Source organism: Macadamia integrifolia, chromosome 10, assembly GCF_013358625.1.
Source record: "Macadamia integrifolia cultivar HAES 741 chromosome 10, SCU_Mint_v3, whole genome shotgun sequence".
Classification (NCBI taxonomy): domain Eukaryota; kingdom Viridiplantae; phylum Streptophyta; class Magnoliopsida; order Proteales; family Proteaceae; genus Macadamia; species Macadamia integrifolia.
In genome coordinates this window covers 22,180,143-22,207,475 of record NC_056566.1, presented here as the reverse complement: position 1 = coordinate 22,207,475, position 27,333 = coordinate 22,180,143, and the positions used below count along the sequence as shown (strand labels likewise).

At 40.3% G+C, this 27,333-nt stretch overlaps 1 protein-coding gene across 4 annotated transcripts in view; it reads right to left on the bottom strand.

Annotated features, from left to right (window-relative positions):
* Positions 1-27,333, bottom strand: part of LOC122091379 — an 83,286-nt gene that overhangs the window by 12,020 nt on the left and 43,933 nt on the right. For 3 of the 4 annotated variants that reach the window (XM_042661278.1, XM_042661279.1, XM_042661277.1), the window contains exon 7: positions 13,544-13,612. The exons of the other annotated variant lie outside the window; for it this stretch is intronic. In XM_042661278.1, coding sequence (XP_042517212.1) covers positions 13,544-13,612 — 69 coding nt within the window. The remainder of the gene's footprint in view (positions 1-13,543; positions 13,613-27,333) is intronic. 4 annotated transcript variants of the gene reach the window in all.

Here is a 27,333-nt window from a genome sequence, read left to right as displayed (position 1 = left end):
CCTTGGGGAGTCCTCCATCTCCTCAGTCCCATGACTGTTTACTCCTCGGGATTGGACATGATGGCTTCCGTCTCCTCCGTCCTCCTTAATGATGGATGGGCCCCCTCTCCCCTTCCCCCTTCACTAGGTAGCAACTAGACCTCTCTTCCTCTTCTCTCTAGCCATAAAGAGGGAGGGTACCATTCTCTGGAATCCTTCTCCTTCCAAGATGTCAGCTTCTCCTCTACCTGGAACTTTGTTAGGTCTAGAGCCCATACCGCCTTTTGGCAAAAAGTCCTCTGGTTTAAAGGCCACATTCCCTGCCACAACTTTACAGCCTGGAGGGCTCTAACCTACTGCCTCCCAATGCCGTTTTCCTCATCTATCGTCACATTTAGGTCTCCCCTGTCTACTGCCTTTGTTGGTGAAGAACTGAGGATGCTGACCATCTTTTCTTCTCCTGCCCCTTCTCCTCCACCATTTGGAAGAAAGTTCTTTCTCGTTGTTGGCCATCTAATAGAAGAGTCCATTCTTTCGTTACTGTTCATGCAGGAACTGTTCAGGTGACCAGTACCTTAGGGTCCAATATTGACAGCTGGCTTGGGAAAGATGCTGCCAGCAGTTGTTAGGATATTAAATATTAGTTTCTATTTTTTTAGTTTCCTATTTAGTTTATTTTAGTTAGTTTCTATTTTCTTAGTGAGCTAGTTTGTTTCCTATTTTGTTTGTCAAAGGAGTTTCTATTTTCGTGATTTAGGCTAGTTTCCTATTTATGTTCAGTTGTTAGTTTCGAATTTTGTTAAGCTTGGTTAGCAAGTTAGACACAATTTAGAAAGTCTTATTTCAGTCCATTAGTTTTATTTGTTTGTTATTTATTTGCGTCCAAGTCTTGTAAGGCTATTTAAAGCCCATTGATCATAATAATAAAAGAAAAAAAGGATTGCAGTTTATGAATTTGAGTGTTCATGGCTGAGATAGAAATTACCTGAGAGGGTGAGATGCCCAAAACCCAAGGGGTGAGATGTCCATTCATTAGTTCTTCTTCCCTTTCTCAACCCCTCTATCAAATTCTCTTTCTTTTCTTTATTTTTCTTTTATTTTCTTGCTGTGAGAGAGTGAGTGATCAAAATAATCTTGTTGAAGTTCAGAAGTTCCATCAAAAGACCAGTTGAAGGCCTGTAGCTACTACTGTTACTGCAGAACTCCATAAAGTTTCCTAATTCATATCAGCAACATATCTCTCAATCCAACCATTAGAATTGTCTCATCTTTTCAGGGTTTTTTGACCTATATAAGACCTTCATCTACTCCAAGTTTCAGCTCCATCTGACCCACAGTTTGTCAGTTCTCAAATTTCTCCCTATTCAGCCAGATTTTGAGATCCTACCTGGGATTAGGAACACTTGTGATTCTAATATTACATTATTTGGTATCAAAGCTATCCTAACCGGGGAAGGAGCCGCGTGATTTTCAAAGAAAAGTTACTTCATACATGATCCTTAATTGGGTAAAGGAATTGAACGCCTATTTTTTATTTTTTTTATTATTATTATTTTTTTTTTATGAAAAAATAATTCATTACCAAGAGGAGAAGAATATACAAGGGGGGAAGAGGGGGGAGGGAAGCTTAAACCAACAAGGAAAAACCAACCCAAGGGGAACTACAAAGCCCAATCACAAGGACCAATTATCAAAACAACAAGGGGGGGGGGGGAGCCAGCACCGTCAAGTGGGATGGATGAGATTAACCTGCAGGTTCCAAGAAGTAATGATGTGGGAATTTTTTGGGAGTAGGGACCGGGAGGGAGTGGAGGGCTAGATAGCTTTCCAAATGTTGTCCAGAGATCTAGATTTGAGGGTCTAGTTAGAAATAAGGACTAGGCCTAGAGATGAAGGAAGAAGAGAGAAGAGAGTAAGGAAGAGGAGAGAGAGATGTTGGGAGAAGAAGAGAAGAGAATGAGAGAGAAACGTGAATGAGCTCCTTTGCTCATCTCACCCAATTAAATTCAAATAATGTTTTTGGGAATTAAGCATCCGTCCCTAAGAGAGGTAAAAGAGAAAAAGGGAAATAAAGGAAATTACATATAAGAACAACTTAACATAACATAGTTCCTAATATACCCTAATACAAATATTCTAACACTCCCCCTCAAGCTGGAGAATAAATGTTATACATTCCCAGCTTGTATAAGAGGGTACTGAATTGGTGAGGAATGAGTCCATTGGTGAAGATGTCTGTCACTTGATCCCCTGTCCTCACAAAGGGTGTTCAAATATTACCAGAATCAATCTTCTCCTTGATGAAATATCAATCTACTTCAATGTGCTTTGTTCTATCATGTTGAACTGAGTTGTAAGCAATGTTTATTGCTGCTTTGTTATTACAGTAGAGTCTCATAGGTCCTTCAGTGTCATACCTAAACTCGAGAATTAACCGACGTAGTTAAGTGAGCTCACAAACAGCAGAGCCATTGCTCTGTATTCAGCCTCTGCACTGGATCTAGCAACAACCGGTTGTTTCTTGCTTCTCCATGTGACCAGGCTACCACCTACAAATGTGCAATAACCAGATGTAGATCTCCTATCAGAAATGGATCCAGCCCAATCAGTGTTGGAATATCCTTCAATCCTCAAGTGATTGTTCCTGGCATACAAAAGCCCTTTTCCTGAAGAGGACTTCAAGTATCTGAGAATACGGCACACAGCATCCAAGTGCCCACTCTTAGGTGCATGCATAAACTGGCTCACAACTCCCACTGCATAAGAAATGTCTGGGCAAGTCAAAGACAGATAAATCAGCTTCCCCATTAGCCTCTGGTATTTCTCTGCACTGCCAAGGGAAGGGCCACAATCCTCTCCTAGCTTATGATTTTGCTCAATAGGAGAACTTGTCGGTTTACAACCCAGCATTCTTGTTTCCTTTAATAGGTCTAAAACAAATTTTCTCTGGCATACATTGATTCCCTTCTTAGACCTTGACACTTCAATACCCAAGAAATATTTCAGGTGTCCTAGATCCTTGATCTTAAACTGTTTAGCCAAATAAGCTTTCGGCCTAGTTATCTCCTCATTGTCATCTCCAGTCACCACAATATCATCACCATACACAATCAGTGCTGTGATGGTGCCATTACCTCTCCGAGTAAATAAAGTGTGGTCTGCTTAACTTTGAGAATATCCATTTTTCAGAATGGCTTGTCTGAACCTCTCAAACCAAGCCTTTGGTGACTGCTTCAGACCATAAAGTGCCTCATTTAGGAGACACACCTTATCATCGGCTGCTGGAAACTTGAAGCTAAGAAGGGGCTGCATATACACTTCCTCTAGATATCTATAGAGGAAGGCATTCTTCACATCTAACTGATATAAGGGCCAATCTCTGTTTGCTGCCACAGATAGAAGAACTCTTATAGAGTTATGTTTGGCCACAGTAGCAAAGGTCTCCTGATAATCAATTCCATACACCTGATTGTACCCTTTGGCCACCAATCTTGCCTTGTACCTCTCAATAGCACCATCTGATCGATACTTGATCGTATAGACCCATCTGCATCCAACTGGGATTCTCCCCTTGGACAGGTCAACTAGTTTCTAGGTATAGTTCTTCTCAAGAGCTATCATTTTCTCAGACATGGCTTGTTTCCACTTAGGGTCTAACAAAGCCTCGGTAATAGTTTTGGGAATGGAAGCAGAAGAAAGAGCAGCTGTAAAAGCAACACCTGTAGGAGAGAGAGCATCATAGGAAACAAACTGGGCAATTGGATTTGCACAAGCTCTCTTACCCTTACGAACAACAATAGGAAGATCCAACTCCAAATAAGGAGAGGAGATGTTACCTAACTGAGGAAGGGAAAGCTCAAGATGTGGATTCAAAGAGGACTCTAGGCAAGTCTTCTTTGTCCTTCTTGTGTACACAATAATATATGCCTTCTCTGTACAAGGTTCATCCATAGTAGCAACATCATCCACCTCTTTATTTTTACCAATATCAAAGGTGTAAGAAACCCAAGATCTGTAACCAATAACTAGAGTAAGAGAAGAGAGAGAGATTGAGAGAGAAGAAGAGAAGAGAGACTGCAAGAGGGGAGCAGCCGAGTGTGTTTCCCAGTCCCCCCTACCATTAATATTTATTAACACCCAAAGTAATACAATCAAACTAGGAAACTAAGTCCTTGTGCCACAAGAAAGATAAAATAAGAAGTCTATCCTAATTAGTAAGTAGAGATCTATCCTAACTAGGGAAAGAAATAAACTAAAGCAAGGAAGTAAAACTCATCCATGATAGCGACAGTCCCCATATCGTGGTATATATCTTAACACTCCCCCTCAAGCTGGAGTATACATATATCAAAAGAAAACTTCCAACTTGGACCAACAATAATAGAAAATTAAACATAACACCAGTCTTGAGTAGTAGTGGTAGATGCTAGAGAGCATAGGGAGAACTCCAATCATCCACATCATAAAGTCAGTAGCATCAAAGGCACTTCCCAAGGAAGGCAGGTAGTAGGTAAGAAGTAGCAACAGGTTGTGGGGGTAAGCATATATAGACATCAGGTTGTCGGGGACCAAGAAGCAGCATCAGGTTGCCAAGTATTAAGTAGCAGCATCGCGTGCTGGGGTAAGTACATCATCAGGTGCCGAGGTACAAGTAGCAACATCAGGGTGCCGAGGTAAGCAAGTAGCAGCATTAGGTGCCGAGGTAAGCAAGTAGCAGCATTAGGTGCCGAGATAAGCAAGTAGTAGCATCGGGTGCCGGGGTAAGCAAGTAACAACATCAGGGTGCCAAGGTAACAAGTACCAGAATAAAGCAGATAATATAAGAACTGCAATTGAGTAGATGATAACTCCAATCTCCCCCACATGTAGCATTACACGTGGACATACAATGGCCAAGAAGCAGCATTTCAAACTATGAGCAGCACAAATAATCTCATAATCAAGAGCATAAAAATAATTTGCAATCTCCCACTATAATTAAATGGAAGCTTAGAGGGGTGGCAGAATGGTAATTAAGTTGAAAACTGTGTAGGAGTGGTAGCAATGTAAATATTGAAAGTTCAAGTAACAACTTGCAAAGATATAACATGTATGGGTAAAGGGTAATCTTGGAAGCAAGGTAAAATAAGGGATGGTGCTGAATTAACTTAAAGGAGGGTAATATGGGAAAGAGAAGTAAAAGAAGATTTAATAAAATAGGAGATAAGGAATTGAAGAAGTAGAATCGGTCATCTTCTACCTTCAAGCAACAGAGGCCAGTGGAGATAGTAAAGGCATGCGATGAGGAGAACTTCCACACCACAAATCCAATCAAGCCAATATTCTGGATCCAGAATCACAACTGGTAACTCTATGAAGTCCAGGCAATAGCCCAATGAAACAGCCCTTAAATCACCCAAAATTGCTACTGGCGGTAGAACAAAAAACCAGAACTAAAAGCCCAGTTGGAGCTTCCAGTTCAGACAATGGTTGGGTCTCAGATTTGGCACTGGGTCCCCATAGGGTATTAACCCAACCCACAAAATCTGAGGACGAAAGGAGGAGATTGAAGAACCAAATTGATAGCAGCAATCACAGCAGAAAATCAATTCTGGAAGGTAGGCAAGCAGCAATCGGAACCACATCAAGTAGAAATCGATTGGAAGAAGTAGAAAATCCCAGCAGCAAATATATTAAGCAGCGTACAACTCAGATTTCGGATCAGCCCAACAGTCCGCAGGAGAGAAGGCATAAGAGCAGCAAGTCGACAGCAATATTCCAGCAACTAATAATAAATCACAGGCTTCACAGCAGCAGATGGAGGCTTAGAACAGAAAACAATAGCAGAAATCAGCAACCATGGGGATCAATAGCAGTAGCATTAGCAGCAGATAGGTTATTTATACAAATAATCTTCATGGAAACCCTAGTTCTTTTTTATAAGAACTAGGGTTTCATCAAATGCAAAAGACCTTGGAACGACTCTCAAAACTGCTACTGGTTACAGCTCTGATACCATATAAGAAACCCAACATCTGTAACCAGTAACTTGAGAGAGTAAGAGAAGAGAAAAAGAGATTGAGAGAGAAGAAGAGAAGAGAGACTACAAGAGGGGAGCAGCTGAGTGTGTTTCCCAATCCCCCATACCATCAATATTTATTAACACCCAAAGTAGTATAATCAAACTAGGAAACTAAGGGCCCGTTTGGTATCATTTCTGTTCCAGAAACGCCGTTTCGTGTCAAAAACGAAAATTTCAGTTTCTGTGTCAAAACTCAGTTTTTAAACGAAAAAATGGTGTTTCAAAATTTCAGATTTTTATCGGGAATATTTTTTTTTTTTTTTTGTAAAATGGAACGAAACTAGGAAGACGGAACTCCAATCCAATCTCGTTTTTTCAGTTTTTTTTTCACTTTTTGTTCCAAAAAAACAGAAACGGACCATAAGTGCACCAAACAGAAGATTCCGTTTTTTCGTTCCAATAGAACGAAAAAACTCCAGAAACATTTTTTTAGAACGATACAAAACGGGCCCTCAATAGTCAATATGTGCCACAAGCAAGATAAAATAGGAAGTCTATCCTAATTACGAAGTAGAGATCTATTCTAACTAGAGAAAGAAATAAACTAGAGCAAGGAAGTAAAACTCATCCACAATAGGAACACTCCCTGTTGGTGGATGATGCCTTGTATTCCGTCACAGCATGGGTTAAAGTATCTCCGATACCGATACGATACCTTCCGATACGTATCTTAAATTTAGCTGACCGATACGATACACACCGATACGATACATGAAATTTTTAAAATGCTTTCGTATCGATATATATCCTACGATACATACCGATATGCATCAATTCACCATCGATACACATCGATATGATATACACCGATACGACTTTATGAAAAATATAAAATCGAGGTGAAATGTACATTTCGGTATGTATCAGTACGTATCGGTGAGTATTGATGGTATGTATCAGTACGTATCGGTGAGTATCGGTATGTATCGATCAGTACGTATCGGTGAGTATCGGTATATATCGATCGGTACGTATCACTACGGTCATATAATGGCCAAGATGGATAATTTTTCAAAAAACATGATTTTTTTAGGGGTTTTTGTTCCAAATTTGCCACCAGCCATATTTTTCTCCAACTAAAGTGGAAATCAAGGTTGAGAATAAGGATTTTACATTTATGGGACAACTACAAACCTTGAATTCTTAGTGCAATACCCTCAATTTAGTGTTTATGCATAATACATGTTATCAATAACTTTTTTTAACAAATTCTTTATGCAAAAGTATTTAAAAAAATGTTTCCTATCTATTTATGTGTATCTTTAGCGTATCTTAGTGTATCTCCGATACGATATGATACCCTCCGATACGTATCTTAATTTTGGCCGACCGATATGGCGACCGATACTGATACTTTAATCCTTTGTCATAGTTTAATCCAGGAAGTACTGGTGCAGCACCTCGACAGGCAGGACAGCAGTCCCGCTAACCGGTTAGCGGGCCGTGGGGGTTGCAAGGGGGGCAAGAGGCCCCACTGCATAGCAGGGGTGTAGGGGGTGCAGCCCCCCACTCGAATTTTTTATTTGAAGGTAGTTGTGTACTTTCCGGATTAGGGTTTTTCGCTATATATTTGTAACGAGGGTTTCTTTCTCTGTAATGCAAGCAATACTGAGAGGTGTGAGGACGAGCGCTGTAACCCTATTCTCTATTGATAGTAAAGCAGAATCTCATCTCACCGAGGAAGTAGGCAACCTTGCCGAACCTCGTAAATCTCTGAGCATTGTTTGTTCTGTTTTTCCATTATCTTCTGCATCTTTTTAGGGTTGCGTTTCTACATTCCCCATATCGTGGTACATATCTTAATAAAAGGAAAAAGGAGTAAGAGTTAATGAGGTAAGAAATGGAATGACATCAGTAGCCTTTTCACTTTTATTTCCATTCTCCCCCTGAAGAGAATGCTAATGAGGTGCAAAGTAAAGGACAGACTCAAGAAAGGTGACATCTTTGGAAAGAAATTGCCTGCGAGATGAAGGGTGATAACACTTGTAGCCTTTGGTGGTGGAAGAATACCCAAGGAAGAGACATTTTAGAGCCTTGGGATCAAGTTTACTGCGGGAGGATTTGTTAACATGCACATAACAAACACAACCAAACACTTTGGGAGAGAGTGAAAGCAGAAGATTGAGGAGATAAGAGTGTAATTGGGTTTTGAGACCCAAGAATTTTGGTAGGCATGCGATTGATGAGGAAATCCGCAGCAAGAATAGCTTCAGACCAAAAAGTTTTAGGAACATGCATACCAAATAAAAGACTTCTACCAACTTCTAACAAATGACGATTTTTCCTCTCAGCTACCCCATTCTATTGGGTGTATCAACACAAGCAAGCTGATGGATAATACCATTGTCAGTAAAAAAGTCTTGTAGACCACCATATATATACTCCCCCCTTTATCAGACTAGACAATTTTGATCCTGGTTTCAAACTAGGTATGGACCATTTGATAGAAGTTTTTGAAGGCATCATAAACATCATTCTTATGCTTCATAAGAATGGTCTAAGTACAACGAGAAAAGTCATTCACAAAAGAAACAAAATATCGATGGCCAAACAGGAAGATAGTGGGACAAAGTCCCCAAACATCAGTATGCACAATATAAAAAGGAACAACAGATCCCTTACCATGATAGGGATAACATGAATGACAATGTTTAGCAAAAGTACATGGTTCACAATGAAATACATGAGTAGAAGAAAAAAGTGTAAACAAATGAGGTAACTGTTTCCTCATAATAACAAAAGATGGATGTCCCAAGCACTGATGCCAAAGCATCACAGAGTCTATAGAGCTAGCATCACTATGGCCACATGCATAGGATTGTGGTGTAGGAAAAAAAGGTAACTGCGGTTCAAGATAGTATAGGCCGCCCTCACGTCCAATGCCAATAATCCTCTTCATCCCCTAATCCTGAAAAAGGCAATGAGAAGGAAAAAATGTGATACAACAATTCAAGGTTTTAGTTAAAGTGCTCACAGACAATAGGTTCAAGGTAAGGTTAGGGACATGAAGAATTGAAGCAAGTGAAATTGAAGAGGTAATGAGAATACTGCCTTTACCAGAGGTGGAGAAAGTACCATCAGCTATCTGGACTTACCAGTCATGTGGTCAATGGCACCAGAGTCGATGACCCACGTCGGAGTTGTGGAAGGTGCAGAGGTGGTGACATGCATTGCAGAAGCTGAGGCATCCTGTGAGATAGACGGGTTATCAAGCTGAGACATGTCATCCCTAGAGAAGGAGCTAGTATCTATCTATATGGGGCCTCTAGTATCAGTCTCTGTTATAGTAGCACGGGCTGTAGCCCCTCCTCTACGGGCACCAGTAGATCCACCACGTGTACTAGGACGACCATGAAGGACCCAACACCTCTCTCGAGTGTGGCCAGGTAATGAGGGGCCCACAACCATCCCGATTGGATGAGGGCACACTTAATAACTTAATTGATTCAGATCTAAGATTGGGTGGCAAACAAGTTCATAAGGTGGAAGGGCACTTTTTGTAAATACCCAGAAGTTTCTAAGCTTGAATGGGTCGGTTAAGGAGGGAGGACACAATGGGGAATTTAGATTATAGTTCAAGGGTAAACTAGGAAGGGGACTTGTATGGGGCTTAAAGTGGATTATGGAGGAAGAGAAGGGTAAAATTGGGAAGAAGAATAACAAAGGGTTGAATCCCTCACGATTGTGAGGTTGTCTTCAACCTCTGGACAGGAACCAGAGGCGCTGGCTCTAGGGCAAGATTAAGACTAAACTGGAGATTTTCAATATCTCACAGACCAGACCATGGATGAGGCCCAAAGGCTGGTTGCGTCCTCTTCTTGGGCCTCTTAAACAACCCTTAAAAGGGCTCTTGAATCAGGCTGCAGGTTGATGAGATATAGTGAGGGTTAACCTGGATCCCAAAATAGAATCTTAGGGAGATTTTCAGCAACATCTTCAACAGACCTTCAATGGCCCCAAGCAGCAGGTCGAATGTCACTTTTTGTGTGGTAGGATGAGTCCTCAAAAGGGCTTAGAGATTTAGAATTCAGGTTTGTGAGATCTAGAGGTCGAACTCCTCAAACCCTAAAAGCTGATGTCGATTTCCTCTCTTGGCTGTTCTTCAAGGCTGCTTGATGGCTGATCTTCTGAACTTCAAATAGACCTGTAATAATTCTCAAAGAAACAGAAAATACAGAACAGAAAAGAAGAAAGAAGAAGGGAGAGGTTGAAGAAAGAGAAGGGGGCAGGGGGAGTTAACGCAGAGATAAGAGAGAGAAGGGGGAAGGAGTTTCGTAGGATAGGAGAGAATAAGAGAGAGGGGGGAAGAGAGGTTGCGAGGAAGAAAAAGAAGAAGAAGAAGGTGGGGGAGAAGACAGCCACACATGGGGGGGATGTTTCACAATCACTTATTTCTTTATTAATCAACTAACTTCATTCCTTGGGTAACATGCCTTACTTATATTAAATCAAAATAAAAACTCTTAAGAATGAAATAGAGAATCCTAATTGCTTCCTAAGTTAAAGTCTAATAAAATAGAAACACAATAAAACTAAAATTGAAAATTTCTACTTACGTAATAGCTACCCCAAAATAACCTAAAATAAAAGATAACAAATATTCTCAAAATAAAATAAAATCCTAGAATATTCTATTAATCTTGAATCCAAATTAGTAACATGGAACCCAAATTGGATCTGGGTCTTGGCTGGGTTCTAGAGCAGGCTTGGATCGATCCATCGGAGCGCTGCTGCATCACCAGGTTTCCCACAATGGTCACAATGTCGTCTATCCCTATCATCTCCACGGGATGGCCCTTGACCTCGGCTGCCTCCACGCCATTCTCTGAGTAGTGGAGGAAAGGGCAGAGCGCTCAAGTGAAGTGTAGAATCTATAGCAACTCTCCTGGTTTCCTCACTCAGGAGGTAGCTACACATCTCATCAAGTGTAGGTAAGGGTGACCGGCCCAAAATCTGTATCCGGATCTACTCATATTCTGAATTCAGCCCACCTAGAAGAATCAGAACCCGCTCTTTTTCAAGAGATCTATAGACTTTGGCTTCATCATCAGGATTGGTCAAATGAAGATCTCAGTAATGATTATACTCCTCCCAGAATCCTATAATAGTATTATAGTAGTCAGAAATGGACTTAGTCCCCTGCTTTATGGAGAGAGCCTGCTGAAGAAGTTGGTAGACCTTCACAGAGTCACCTACCCTGTTATAGGTTCTAGAGACACTATCCCAAATATCCTTGGAGTTTCCTTCCTTATGTATTTCCTACCTATCTCAGGTTTCATGGAGAAGAGAAGCCAAGTCATAACAGTACAGTTTGTAGTCTCCCGTTTCTGGTACCTTGGATCTGCGACAATGGGAACCTTGATAGCCCCAGTAATATATCCTAGCTTCCCTCTACTCCACAGGGACAGCTTCACAGAGTGTGACCAATCCAAGTAGTTGATACTATCCAACTTCACAAGAGAAATCTGGGTGTTAGGATTGTTAAAGACAATCGAACTGGGGTTAATACTACTCAACCCACCCAATGTAGCTTCAAGAGATTTCGTGAGATCAGACATAATGTAAGGATACTCCTCAAACAACACCAATGGAGATCCACACCAAGAGGGGATACACAAGTCCCAAATATTGTTTTCTTAGAACCTAAAAAAAAGTTACAGCGAGTCAGCGACTAGTAAACCATGGAAATTTGATGGAAAAACAAAAGAGGCCACTTACAACTATGGGGCTTCATCCAAAAGTATATACAATCATCATAGAAAATAACACATCCATCAAATGGAACCAAAGAATCCACTACCAGCTATTTCTGACAAAAAAAAGCCAAACCAGAAAAAACGATGATACCTAGCAGCAGGCAGAAAATGGAGTTATGTTCCCCCAACACAACTACACAACAAATGAGGCTTGGAGGGGTAATACAAGACCCTTGGGCCATTCTGTCCAGCTAGGTCACATCCTCAACCACTGTCGGAGGAGAAAGAGGAGCTGGAAGCAATGGCTAGCGGTAAAGCTTTGGAAGAGCCCTTCTTCTTTGTGTGAGCTTCAATCAATCCATGTAGCCCTCAAATCTTCCCCCAAATGTCTTTAACTTGTTTCTAAAACGCCATTAGGACACCTTGTATACTCTTCTTACATAGTATAGCCTCCAATGGACCCCTTTCTTGTCATGCCATCTACCTTGCCACACCTTCATATGGTAAAGGCATGCTGGCACTGAATACCTTACCGTACCCAATCAGCCTACTTATCCCAGGATCCAACTCTAGGAGAGTCCACAACACCACATCCCTCATGTGACACATAATCGGAATCAACATAATTTTGCAGCGAATAATTAAAATCAAATAAAGTTAATATTCACCCAATGCATCTAAGTGATACTTGATATTAGATTCACAATGATCCAAAATGTTATATACAGTAATCCATATATCCAAATATATACACAAAAGAATCTCCCACCTGTCATATCATTAACTTCTCTCTCCCATCTGTTAATTACACAAAATGTATCTCCCACCTGTCAAACATAACAAGTCTCCCACTTGTAGTCTGAACCACCAAAAACTGATTTCTATGACCATCCATATGTACACAAAAGAATGATTGTAAACATCAGATCTCATAAACACTGTCCACTATAAACACAATAGTCGCTCTCGCATGCAGGTCCATGACTGAAATCATCAAAATCCTGTATACAAGCCAACTGATCCATAGCCATAGCATCATGCTCAGAACTAGAATTCTATAGATGACTGCTCTCCTCATCTATAGATCAAAGGAAAGGGGGGTGAGCATTGGTAATGCTCAGTGAGGGATGGGGTAGAGCAAACACACGCATCCATATGCAATGCATGCTCCACACATAAGAATGATGCTCATGAGTCCATTTATTTAACTATTCAAATTCCCTAGTCCATTACTAAGTCTCATCACCTATGGGTATAGTGCTACGCAACATAGGTGGCATACCCTACCCTGTACATTGGGCCTCAGGTATACAAGCTCGTTGCAGGCAAGAGCCAGCCGGTCCCGGTCAGAGCCTCGATCCCCCGACTAACCCCTAGATGGTAATCCCATATAAAAATAATCACTAGGCATACAATACGTCGTATCCTATCCAAATCAACAATTGATATCACACATCACATCACCAAGTGCACTGCTGATCAGGCAGCCACATATGTCGGGATTAGTCCGTATTTAACCCCCTACGGATAAGGGGTGTAGCTCTTAGGGTTGTGATACCTGGCCAGCATACTAGATGATGTACAATCAATTCATCCATATCACACATGCATACATGGGCACCTGCTCGTGACCCATCTCATTTACCTTACCTTCCATATTTCCATCACCATCATTTTCATCATACCACGTGCGTAGAAGTAAATGCAAATATAGAAAATAAATGCATGTGCACAAACACAAGAAGTTATGCATGTATAACAGTAATAAACACACCAAAAGAAGTAAGATAGAGGGGCACCCACTCACAATGAAAATCAGAACCAATTATCTCTCCTCCTTGTGCAGAACAAGCTCTCTCACAGTTATTTGAAATTCCTAGAAATCAAAAATTACATACAAGTATTAAAAATCAAATTAATTTTATTCACCCTCAATAGTAATATCTAAATTCCCCCTAATAGGCCCTATAGGTTCATTTTTAACCATATGTATTACTGTCAAACACTCAGGCCAATATAGCCTCTGGAATCCCAACCAACTGGAGAGATTTGGTCCAACCAACCGGCCTGTGGTCTCCCGCCGGTTGACCAAATTTCTGCAGAAATCAATTCTGCCACCCTCTCTGTTGATTATCACCTCTGTTTTGGCCATCAGTCACCTGTTTCTATGCCGTAAGCTCACACCAGTGAAGGTATCACCTCAATTTCACTATTTTCTGAGTCCACTATTAATTTATTTTCATTTGACTAATTACAATTACCCATTTCAGCAGAGAATTTCAGAATCAAACCTCAGATTCACATGATTTCATCCACATATGTGACATAAAATCAAATTATCAAAATTAACCTCTAATCTAAGGTTGCATGCTTAGATTTCATCATCAATCTTACTTTTACATGTGAAGGATCAAACTTCAATCATTTGCATGCACCATTGGAATCATTAATAGTAAAAATCCATGTCTTAAAACCCTTAAACAGTAAAATTAAAATGGGATTTCAGTATCCAAGTCCTTAAATTTGATGATCACACCTCAATTAGAGAATGGATGCATGAATCTTCCATCAATTTCTCCTTGCATGTGTTCTTAGTCCTTAGAACAGTAACATGGAACTAAAATTTCATTTCTTTCTCATGTGATTTTACTGTTTTAAGAGCTTAGTAAGGATTCTCATATCATAGTCTCCAATCGGCCATGGTCTTGGCTCCAATTATGAAATTCTTTCATACACTCTTCATGCATTTCATCAATCCCTCAAGAATCCAAGAATTTAGACTCCAAATGGCAAAGATCTTGCTGAAATTTTAGAACTTTCTTCCCATAGACAGAATCGGTTTATACCCTTTTCATTTTCTGAAATTACTTACTATTATAGATTAGCATGAGTAAGAGATGAACTTACCTTGCAGCTGAACCCTCTATCAAAGACCTAAGGACTGAAATCTCCAGCCGAACTTCCTTCTCTTCCCTTCTCTTCTTCTCTTCTTCTCTTCTCTTCTTCTTCTTCTTCTCTCTTCTTTCTTCTTCTTGCTGTCCAAAACTTGTGAAGATGATAAATGAGCCTATTATGGTCGGTGGAGGCAATTTATAGCCCCACAAACTCCCTCAGTGGCCCACTATCATAACCCCTTAGTGACCCACTAACTAATATATTATATAATATGTTATAACATATGTACAAGTAAACCCTTAATACTTATACTGTATGATTTCTAATTTCAGATTTATACATTATATACCCATATTAAATTACAACTTCTAATTTTCATAATTTCTTTATTTAACTTATTTTAATATACCCACTACCTTATAATATATATATGTGCGTATATAGTACCATATGACCAACATTACTGAAAGATAACCTAGAGGGGGGGTGAATAGGTTATGCTAGTGAATTTAAACCTTTTCGATTAATGGTTCCCAAATGTGATTGTAAATTAAAAACTGCAGAATAATAAAATAGACACAATCACACAACACCAAGGTTTATAGTGGTTCGACTCAATCCGAGTCTACTCCACTCCCTACAAGTTTCATTTGTAAGGTATTCCACTAGCTCTTCCCTTTCCGTACAGTAGGTAGGGAGGAAAACCTTTACAATCTTTTAAGGATAAGAGTATCCGTACAATCCCCTTTACAAGTAGAGAGACACCTTACAATCTACTTTAAGGTAGAGAGGCACCTTACAATCTCTTTTACAGGTAGAGAAGCACTTTAAAATCTCCTTTACAGGTAGAGAAGCACCTTTATAATCTTATTACGACAAGAGTACCCTACACTAGCCTAAGTACAGTCTAGACAAGTGTAAAATAGAGATAAAGTGGAATAGAAGTTTAGAGTTACCTCGTGCGGTGCATGTATGAAATGTAATGATATATAAGAATGCACCTTGTTGTCTTCTCAATGCTTGTAGAATGCTAAATAATGGAGAAGACTTGTGTAGAGAGAGTTGAGTTCTTCTTTGAAGATATGCTCAAATACAAGGCTAGAACTTAACCATATAACTTCCTTCTCTTCACTCTAATGCCCAATAAATGCACTTGGATATGTAGTAATCAATGTTCTTTTGTTGTTCATTAATGTGGGCTATTTATAGACTGAGTGGGATAAGAGAGGAGTTTGAAATTGTGTCTAACGGATAGAAATTTTCTCAACCGGCAGTTGCCGCTTCCAAGTCCATTTGAACAAAAGTAGCCATTAGACTTAGAATATAGCCATGGGGGGAATTCATTCGATCCAAAATTGATCCGGCAAGCCGGTTCAATTGCCGGTTAAATCCGATAGTTGCCGGTTCCATCCGAAAGTTTCCGGATGGTCTCTGTTGCCATTCTCTGATAGAAAACAGATCACAGAGATCAAGCGGCAATTGCCACTTCGATCCGGCAGTTGCCGCTTGGTCTCTGTTTATACTAACCAATCATCAGTGTTTTGACCATAACTTTTTTACCCGACCTAGGATTGACCTGAAATCAATTGCGTTGGAATCGTGACTCGATTTCCTACAACTTCCATGAGGGGTTCATATCTTGATACCAACTATAAGGTTACCCAAAATGACCTTGAGTCAGGTCATTATGGTTTTCACATAATTTCACTGGAACATATTTTTCCTAATATGTTTCTAACCACTTAGGGACTTTCAGACTTGGTCAAGGTATGTCCTAAGGTCATTCTAACATGATGTTATGCAATGCATGAAGTGCGTGCACGTATATATGTAAGTTTACAAATTACATATAAACAACCATTCTATCCTAGAGGTCTTCTTCTCCACTTGAACCTTAAAGTATTTTTCTTGATTTCTAGTCTTGGCACTTCTTCTTCCATTCTTCTTTATTGCAATTCCATGTCTTTGAGCTTGACATCTTGAAGCTTGAATTCTTCTAATACCTTCTTTAAGCATTGATCCAAATTGTTGATGCACTTCATTTGATGACTTCAATCTTCATTTCTTTATTTCATTCATTAAATTCGATCTCTGATATGAAGTCTCTACAAAACAATACTTGAAGGCAAATTGTGAAATACCTTCATATGTTTGTTATTATCAAAACCAACTACAGGAGTGTGGGCACATCTCTAACAATTACTATATTATTAATACTTATAGGTACCCATCTTTCTTTATAATTTTTAAATCCATTATTTTATTATTCATCCTTTTTAGTCACATTAGACCCATAAAAATAGGTCCACATGTCAAGACTCTAAGAATGGGACCCATTCGGTCAAACCTGACCATTCTGTCTAGTCAACAGGCCAGCCTATCATTTCCAGAACTCTCCAGCTTGTTGAGCCAAATTTGCTCTTTTAGAGTCTGTTTAGTCCCTTTTTATTACTAATCCTTGTGAAAGGTTAATAAGTACCTGTTGGCCCACTTTTCTTGGTGTTTTATCCAACACTGTTGGCAGAAGGCACAAGTACATGTTTGGTCATTCTTTCCTTCCTGGCACTCCATTGCTGCCAACCAAGCTAGTATTGACCTCTCTAGCCTGTTACTCTTGCTTGTTCATAGTCAATGTAAAGAGGTGAGATTTTGGGGTGTTACATTTTTCTTTTTCTAGGGTTCCAAGAGAGACTCAAGAACAAGAGGACTTAATCGACTCTCAAACCTTGTACAATGACTCTGATACCAAGTTAGAAATAAGGATTAGGGTTAGAGATGAAGGAAGAAGAGAGAAGAGAGTAAGGAAGATGAGAGAGAGACGTAGGGAGAAGAGAAGAAAATGAGAGAGAAACATGAATGAGCTCCTTTGCTCATCTCACCCATATTAGATTCAAATAATGTTTTTGGGAATTACATATCCCTCCCTAAGGGAGGTAAAAGAGAAATAAAGGAAATAAAGAAATTACATAGAAGGACAACTTAACATAACATAGTTCCTAATGTACCCCTAATACAAATATTCTAACAGGTCCATCTACGAATGTTATGTTCCATCCAAAGATGGTTAATAGTTGCACAAAAATCCAATTTACCAACGGTGTCACAAATGGAAGGGCTCGAGAATGTCATGTCAATCCAAATACATTCCCTGACAAATGGGAGAATAGATCTTGAAGTCGGCCAACATTTGGAAAGGATAGTTTTCCAAACAAGGGAGGAGAAGGGGCAGGAGAAGAAAAGGTGGGGAATGTCTTCTACACCCAAGGGGTAAGGACAGCAAGAAGGATTGACAGGGATAAGGCGGTGGATGAGGAAGGATTTGGGAGCAAGCATATTGAAGATCTACTTTGATTCCTACAACCTGACAGAGACACAACAACTTCAATATGCTTGCTTCCAAATGAGTGATTATGATCGAATCAAATGGAGAGTCCATGAGAGGCGACTTCAAGCTCAAGAATGTGAGCCTAGAACTTGAGAGGAGATGGAGTATGAGTTGGCAGGCATGTACTTATCTAAGCATGTACTAAGACTGTACTTCCTCCCACCAAATTTCCAAAAGCCACCAACAGTTGACAAAAGCATGAAGGAATTATCGGCCTCTATTGTGCAACGCATTTCAAAGGAGCAACAAGAGAAGGCACCTCCAACCAATGAACCAGAGTCAAAAGTTGAGGTTAGTATTGAAGAAATTCCAACAACTGTAATGCTTCTGAACAGCCAAGAGGAAGATCCTAAAGGGAATGAGATTAAAGTAATCGTTGACGACATCGTTGAAGAGACTGTGACGACAAGGACAAGGGACTCGAAGAGCCTATGTTTGAAGAAGAGCATGTAGAGAATGTGCTAGAAGATGACCCCATGGACAACTCCGTAGACATTGAAGTGGAACATATGGAGTTCATCATCCTCTTGAAGTACCTTAAAGAGCATCAACCGTTCCTATACGACTACATCCATATGATCAAGGAGCTGCCTGAATTTTTCTATGGGTTGTTGATGGACATACACCATGTGGGTTTCTTCCTTACGCTATACAAAATTCGAGGACGATTTTTTTTTAAGAGGGGGAAAGTTGATGTAGATCGAGTTGTCAAAAGGAGAATTCAATGCCGGTCCAATTCTGGTTCAGATCTGGTTCAGTTTCACATCGAACCAGCCTTATTTTTCTCTAATCGGATCAACCAACCTGTTGTTACTGTTCACGTAGGTACTGTTCCCGTGAACAGTGCCTTGGGGTCCAATATTGATAGCTGGCTTGGTAAAGATGTTGCCAGCACTTGTTAGGATATTAGATATTAGTATTTATTTTTTAGTTTCTTATTTAGTTTACTTTAGTTAGTTTCTATTTTCTTAGTGAGCTAGTTTGTTTCCTATTTTGTTTGTCAAAGAAGTTTCTATTTTTGTGATTTAAGCTAGTTTCCTATTTATGTTCACTTGCTTTCTAATTTTGATAAGCTTGGTTAGCAAGTTATACACCAATTAGAAAGTCTTATTTCAGTCCATTAGTTTCCTTTTTCTGTTATTTCTTTGTGTCCAAGTTTTGTAAGGCTATTTAAAGCCCATTGATCATAATGGAAAAAAATGATTGAAGTTTATAAATTTGAGTGTTTACTCATGGCTGAGATAGCTATTACCTGATAGGGCGAGATGCACAAAACCTAAGGGGTGAGATGCCCATTCACTAGTTCTTCTTCCCCCTTCTCAACCCCTCCATCAAATTCTCTTTCTTTTCTTTTTCTTTTTCTTTTTCTTTTTCTTTTATTTGCTTGCTGTGAGAGAGTGAGTGATCAATCTTGTTGAAGTTCAGAAGTTCCATCCAAAGACCAGTTGAAGACTTGTAGCTGTTGTTACTGCAGAACTCCAGAAAGTTTCCTAATTCATGCCAGCAACTTCTCTCTCAATTCAACAATCGGAATTGTCTCATCTTTTGAGGGATTGTAGATTAACCTATATAGGACCTTCATCGACTGCAAGTTTCAGCTCCATCTGAGCCACAGTTTGTGAGTTCTCAATTTCTCCCTATTCAGCCAGATTTGAGATCTTGCCTGGAATTAGGATCACTTGTGATTCTAACCTTACATTAGCCATCCTCTTCGAGATCACTATCAAAATTGCTACTCCCACACCGCTCGATCTCTGACTCTCCAAGGAACAGGCTTATTGTTGCTTCCTGGAATCTCCCTTCTTCCATTCTCCCTCCCTCCTGGGGGATTGTTCCCATTAGCTGTAGCCCCCCATTTTTTATTGGGTTTTATTCCCTTGGTTGGCCTAGTGCCTCTCCCCCCCTCTCTTCCCCCTTGTATATTTTCTCTCTTGGGTTTACATATATTTATTCATCCAAAAAAAAAAACTAATGACCCAAATGTTTTTGTAATTTGAAGCCAGCTTTCAAATGAGTTCGAGGATGCTAGCGGAGTTAACATTTTTTATTTGACACAAGCTAAGCCCCCCTTTACTCTTAGGGAGATAAACCGTTTCATTGGATGAAGGAAGGAACCTAAAAGAGTCAATGCCTTTCAAAAGGAAGGAACACATGACGGTCTCAATGATGGTAGACTTGGGGATTTTGAAGATCCCCGACCAATAGATGTAGCAAGTTTGGAGGATGGATTGGATGAGCTCTAGACAACCCACATTAGAAAGAAGTTTTCCTTTCAGAGTTGGAGCTGCTTATGAATAAGATCAATCATAAGAGAGTAGTGGTAAAAAGTTAGCCAAGCTGAGATAAGTGGAAGGCCAATGTATTTTGACAGGAAGGAATCCAAGGGAGAAACTTGAGAGATCTAAGAGAGATGCTTTTTTAGCCTCAAACACCCCAGCAAGGAAGAGATGAGAATTGAGAAGGTTGATGCGGAGCACTAAGAGATCTTCAAAAAGATGAGAGGATGGACTGAATGGAGAGTGAATCAGCTTTGGAGAAAATCATGAGAATATGAGATCATCTGCAAAGGCTAAATGGGTGAGATTGAGAGATTTACGTTTGGGGAGGGGGGAGATCAGGAGAAGGTCAGTGGAGGACTGGATGGATCTGGAAAGAACTTCAAGAGCTAGAGAGAAGAGGAAGGGGGAGAGACTATAATACCCAAGCTGTAAATTTGTTAACTATATGAGCGTAAAATAGGTAATTTACAGGAAAAAAAAATATTTAAGGGTACCTTGAAATGGTAATTTGGTAGTAGCATGCATAAGAGCCTATTGACTAGAATGGAGGTCGACAAAGGGTACTTTGGGCATTTCACTCAAATATGGTGAGTTGTAATATTACAAAAGTTAGGGGGGTTTGCAGGGGGGGGGGGCTAGCCGGTATCACGTTGGAGCCTATAACTCTGAAGGGATTTAACAATCTGAGACGAGGTAGGGGGAAGATCAAAAGAGAGGGAGAAGGATTCGCAGCTCTTGGCAGCCAGGTATCAACTCAAAACTATTCATTCAATTTCAGAATTCAACATCAATCGTTGGGTACAGCCAAGTATTTAAAGGGAAAGCAACTCCTAAACCTAATCCTATCTTGAAACTGAAATAGACTTTGACTCTATCTTAGACTCAAACTGAAACAGACTTTGGATGATGCAATCCTACTTGTTTCGACTCTAAATAAGGGAAATAATTAAAATAAAAGGACACAAATTATATTAAGTCCCTAATTAACCCAGCACCTATCTGCATCACCTAAAAAGATCCACTGGGAGGCAGCTTGCTGGATTTTGAGGTATCTAAAGGGGGCTGCAGGAAAGGGGCTCATTTATTGGCCTCATCAGAATATTGCTCTAGCAGGATATTCTACTATAAGATTTTGCACGTTTGTTGTTGGTAATCTAGTCATGGAGTAGCAAGAAGTAGACCATTGCGGCTAGATATAATGTTGAAGCTAAGTATAGTGCCAAGGCCTACACCGCTACTAAGTTAATGCGGTTGTGTTCTCTCCTTCCCCATCCTAGGAAGATGTATTGTGATAACCAAGCTGCCATTTACATCACCAGCAACCCTATGTTCCATGAGGATGAAGCACATCAAGGTTGATTGTCATATTGTACGGCATGTTGTCATGAAGAAGTTAATCGTTACACCTTTTGTTTCCTACTAATCAACTTGGGGACATGTTTACCAAGCCTCCATCTAGGCCTACCTTCCGGAAAAGTGGTTTAAAGCTGAGTTTGGGTGATCTGTATCCGCTAGCTTGAGGGGGAATGTTAAAGTCTACCAATTAATGTTGTAAGGGGACAACTTGATTTTCACTTTTGTTAGAGAGAAAAATGGCCTAGCAGCGAAAAACTTTACCTCCCCCGACGCTGACCCTCCTCGACGATGACCTGATCCCATGCTCTCCCCCTCCCCTCTGGCAGCTTCAGCTGACGGAGCTCCTAACCAGCCTGCACCGCCCTCCTCTGCTGTCCCTTCCCTCCTACCGAAAACTGCCCTTGGTCTTTTGTTGTATCCTCTTCTCCCTCTCCCTCCCTCTCTCAGCCAACCACCTCTGGACACTCTCCACTACCACCCCCCTCCTCCCTGAACTCTATCCCTGCTGGCCTCTGCCCCCTGGGCTTCATGACTCTGAAATCAGCAAATAGCAACTCTGTGTTGTTGGTTCCTTCTTAGGGAGCTGACCACCGTTTGCGGTTGTCAAAACCTCTGTTCTTAAGTAATGGAGGCCCTTGTGCCCTCTATTTGTCTACATGCTCGATAACAGTATCTTTGTTTTCAATTTCTCGTCCTCCGAAGACAAATCCGTAGCTTTAGATGGAGGCCCCTGGTTCGTGGGCAAGAAACCCATGTTCTTGCGGCAATAGGATGCTCGTACCTCCCTCCATAGCTCTGAACCTAAGACCATCCCCCTCTGGGTATCCCTTCCCAACCTACCCGTCCACTTTTGGTGTGTTAAGGGATTGAGCATAGTTGGGTCCATCATCGGTAAGCCTCTTTACTCAGACATAAGAACAAAAACCATGGATCGACTCTCCTCCGCCCGCATTTGCATTGAGGTCTCGGCTGAAGGGATCATTTGTAACACCCTAATCTCACCTCTTTAGATTAACTGTGAACAGGCAAGAGTACCAGGCAGGAAAGGTCAACATTAACATGGCTGGCACCAGTAGAATGCCAAGAAGGGAAGAATGATCCAACATGTACCTGTGCCTTCTTCCAACAATGTTGGAAGAGTCAGCAAGAAAAGTGGGCCAACAGGTAATTATTAACCTTTAAAAGGGGTTAGAAATGATAGGGAAAGCAGAAGACCCAAGGGGGGAACAAATCTAGCTCAACCGGCTAGAGAGCCCTGGGCAAGACAAGCTGGCCCGTTAGTTGGGCAGAATAGTCATCTTTGACTATTGTGGGTCCCACACTTATAATTTAGCATGAGGGCCTACTTTCTTTGAGCCTTTTATGATAAAATAAATAAAATAATAATATACATAATATACATAAGAGGTATATGAATCAAAGTTAAAGTATGTAAAATTAAATATGCATAAGTACTAAAATACTAGGTATCACCAAACTCTGGACAAAGGCATAATTCAAGGTTTCCACCGATACCGTCGAAATTTCCCACATTTCGACGGTATCCCAGGACTCCGATACCAAATACCATGTAACTTTTAAAAGTCACTTGTTTCGACCAGTATCGACCAAAATTCTCACATTTCGGTCGAAATGTGAGAATTTTCCTCGAAATTTGTGAATTTTCAAGTGGATCAATGGGTCAACCGTTATAAAACCTTCTTAAATGGGAAGCCAAGCCTTCTTATATCAAAATTTACCCTCTCCCCCTATTTCTTCTCTATAAAGTGGGAAACTTGGGAAACACTCCGAATTTTACCCTTGCGCCATCTAATCTTCATTTTAAGCTTGGATGTTGCACATTCATAGCAAATCTACCTAAGGAAGGGAGCTGGGACAAAAAAGGTAAATCTCATCTTCTGCAAACCTTGTATGCCATCCTTCGAAACAACCGGTACATTGGATATAGAGGTGGGTATGGATAGTATGGTGGATCTTCTACTTCATTTGGACAGGAGGGTAGTTTAGGTAGTGGGTCATCTTTTGTCGACAGTATCTTTGGGTATCCATCCAACCTTGTGTGCCACATCAGCATCTTGTCACTATGATTGAGCCATTCCCTAGGCTGGGATACCTAGCTAATGTTGATGATGCATCTTAAAGATGGGCAGTGATGAAGTACCAAAACAATTGGGCCCAAAACATGTCATGGGACTCATATGTGGTGCATTCAAAAGAGCGGCTAGGACATCTGCAATAGTATGCAGCTTGTGGACTAGAACTGCCAAGACACTCTACTTGGAATTGACTTTTAAGAGTTGAGTGTTAAGTGTTGAGTGTTGAGAGATAACTCACAATTATATAATATTATTATTTATTTTGGATCCTTTGCATTATATATTATGTACTTATGTAGATTGTAGACTACATATAATGTAGAGTATGTACTTATGTAGTATAGTTTCAGACTTTCAGTCAACGACCCAATGTACATTACCAAACTTTGGTTCACCCCACAAGTATAACTTTAGTTGTTTTTTCCATGAAACTAATTATGTGAATGTGTTAGAAATGTCTTGCGTACACAAAAAATCAGCAAAAAAAAAAAAAAACACATCTTGGGGGTTGAAACCAAAGTTTCCACTCAACCAAGAAAATTTCCCAAGTTTCGACCGAAATTTTGGTCTCCCCAAGGGTCGAAACCCGATACCTTGAACCTTAATATATATATAAGAGAGATAAGACTATAAATAGTGCTCCACCGACCCTTAGCACACTCGTTTTCTCACATGTACAGCAAGAGAAAGAAAGGAGAAAGAAGAAGGAAAAGAAGAGGAGAAAGAGAAAAGAAAGAAGGAGAAATCAAGAGAGAAATCAGTTTCTTGAGGCAGCAATTGGAGATTTCTGCAACCAAGTAAGAAATTTAACTTAGTATGAACATGTAATGGAAAGAAAATTTATGAAATTGGTGGTTTGAGTTGGCCGATTTGGCTAAATAGGGAGATGAATGTGAAAATCTGAAATTCAGCAAGGCATATGAACATGGAGTTTTGCTTCTTTACTGAATATGGAAAGAAAGATTAAATCTGAAAAGGGTCTGTTCACTAATCATAGCCGAATGGGATTGGAAGACTGAGGTTCCTGTTTAATTTCTTAAAACAGAGCAATTACGTGAAATTAAGGTGAAATCCCATCTTGATTTTACTGTTTTATGGTTTGAGATACATGCAAAGGAAATTTGGGGATGGATTCTATGCATGCATGTTCAATTTGGGAACTGATCAGTGATCATCAAATTGGAGGTTGGATGCTGAAATCCCACCTTTAATTCATGACTTTGTGTGAGAAACTGAGAACATGGTTCAATTTGGGAAAAATCTGAAATTTCTGCTGAAATTACATGTATAATTTAAGAAATTAAAAATGGAAATGATGAATGGACTAATAGAGGGCTTGAATCAAGGTAATGTACTGCTATTATGTGAATGGGGCCTTAAAACAGATATGTATGGGCCTAATATAGGCTTTGATTTCAGTTGAATTCTGCAGAAAAAGGACAACCGGTGGGAGACCACAGGCCGGCCAGTTGGTACCAGAGTCTCTAGCCGGTTAGACTTCCAGAGACCAGTTTGCTCCCAGAATTTAATTGGGACTTGTTAGACTAAAAAAGGACGTATAGAACTTATAGAGGAGATTATAGATGACCCTATTAGGGATAAAGGATTTCAAATTGATTTTAATGCCATGTATGTATATATTTCTGGTTTTAGGAAATTTAAATAGCACTGTGGGAGCTTGTTCAGTACCAGAAGGGAAGTTATCAGTTTCAGAGTAACCAAAGTGAGTGGGTGCCCCCGAACCCTTTCTTTTAGAGTGTTTCTTATTGTTGTTCATGCATCAATTGTTTGTGGATGTGCATATTCTTTTACTTTATGATCTCTATTATGGTGAAATTGATGGACATGAAATGTGAAAGGTAAGATAGGTAAGATGGGACATATGCAGGTGCCCATGTTTGTATGTGTGAATTGGATGAACGGATGCGCATCATGTAGTATGCTAGGCTAGGTATCACTACCCTAAGTGCTACACCCCTTGTCCGTAGGTGCGGACTAATCCCAGCTTATGTGACTGCCTGATCAGCAGTGCACTTTGTGTGGTACAACGTACTGTACCAGAGATGGATGTGAGACAGGATACGACGTATTGTATGCCTGGTGGATATATATATATATTATACGGGGTTACTAATTAGGGGTTAGCCGAGGGACTGAGGCTCTGACCAGGACTGGCTAGCTCTTGCCTGCAACGAGTTTGTATTCCTGAAGCCCAATGTACAGGGTAGGCAACCTACGTAGCGTAGCACTATACCCTTAGCAGATGAGACTTAGTAATGGACTAGGGATCTCTATAGTTAAATAAATGGAATCATGAGCATCATCTCTCTAAGTAAAGCATGCATTGCATCATATGTTTGTGTGTGTTTGCCTATCCCACCCCTCACAGAGCATTTCCAGTGCTCACCCCCTTTTTACTTTGATCTTTAGATGATGAGAGCAGTCACATGCCGATTACCAGTACAAAGTATGAGATTATGGCCATGGATCAGTTGGCATATATCCAGGATGAAGATTACAGCCATGGACCTGAGTGTGAGTGTGATGATTGTGTTTATGGAAGACAGCAATTCTGAGTAGATGTAACTGACCATTCTTTTGTGTACATATATGTAATTGTGGTGATCAGTTTTTGATGATCCAGGTTGATGACATGACACAGGAAGAAAATATTTTTGCGTTAATATTTCGTTATAATGGGATAATTGTAAGATATGGATTACAATAATATATGATACCGTGATTTATTGTACATATGGTATCACATAGATGCACTGGATGGAAATGGACTTTATATCTGATTTTATGATATTTGTTGTGACTCTGATCTTTAGTTGTTTAATTGTGGTGTTGTGAACAATCCTAGAGTAGGGTCCTGGGGAAAACAGACTGACTGGATGCGGTGAGGTATCCAGTGCCGGCATACCTGTGCCATAATTAAGGTAGGGTGTGACATCCTTCCCTCCATTGTTACTGTTCTAGAAGGAGACGATCATTCATTTGAACAAGAAATACAATACGACTGGATTCCCCCTATGTGCGCATCTTGCAAAAGTTTCGGTCACTCCATAGTGACTTGCAGAAAAAATACCACAATAATTCCACCAATATCGGAATCCTTGCTGGAAAATTCAGAAATCCCATGCTCGACGGACCTCCAAATCGTAGCTGCATGCTCATCCATGGAAGCATCTAAGCCTGGAAACCATTTTCGGGCTCCTATCTCTCGGAGAAACTGCTCCAGGAAGAATCGTAGCCGTCTGCTATCGCCTGCAGTCGCCATTTCCGGCGTCTCTACCCAAGAACTTGCTACTGCTGGTCTGTTGGTTGATCCACTAGATAATAACATATTCTTTGTCCTTGCTTGCCCCGATGGACCCCTGATGCCTGATACTTTGTCTTAACCTTTTGTCCCTCCTATCGCCTCCCCCTCTCCTGATACCTCGTACCCTGAGCCTACCACCCTTCCTTCTGTCCCAGCTACCTCTGACTTCCCTCCTCTCCTCCCCTACCTCTCTCTCTCTCTTTTGTGTCATTTTCTACGAACATTCCACAATCTTCTCTTTATCTCTCCCTTCTAAACCAA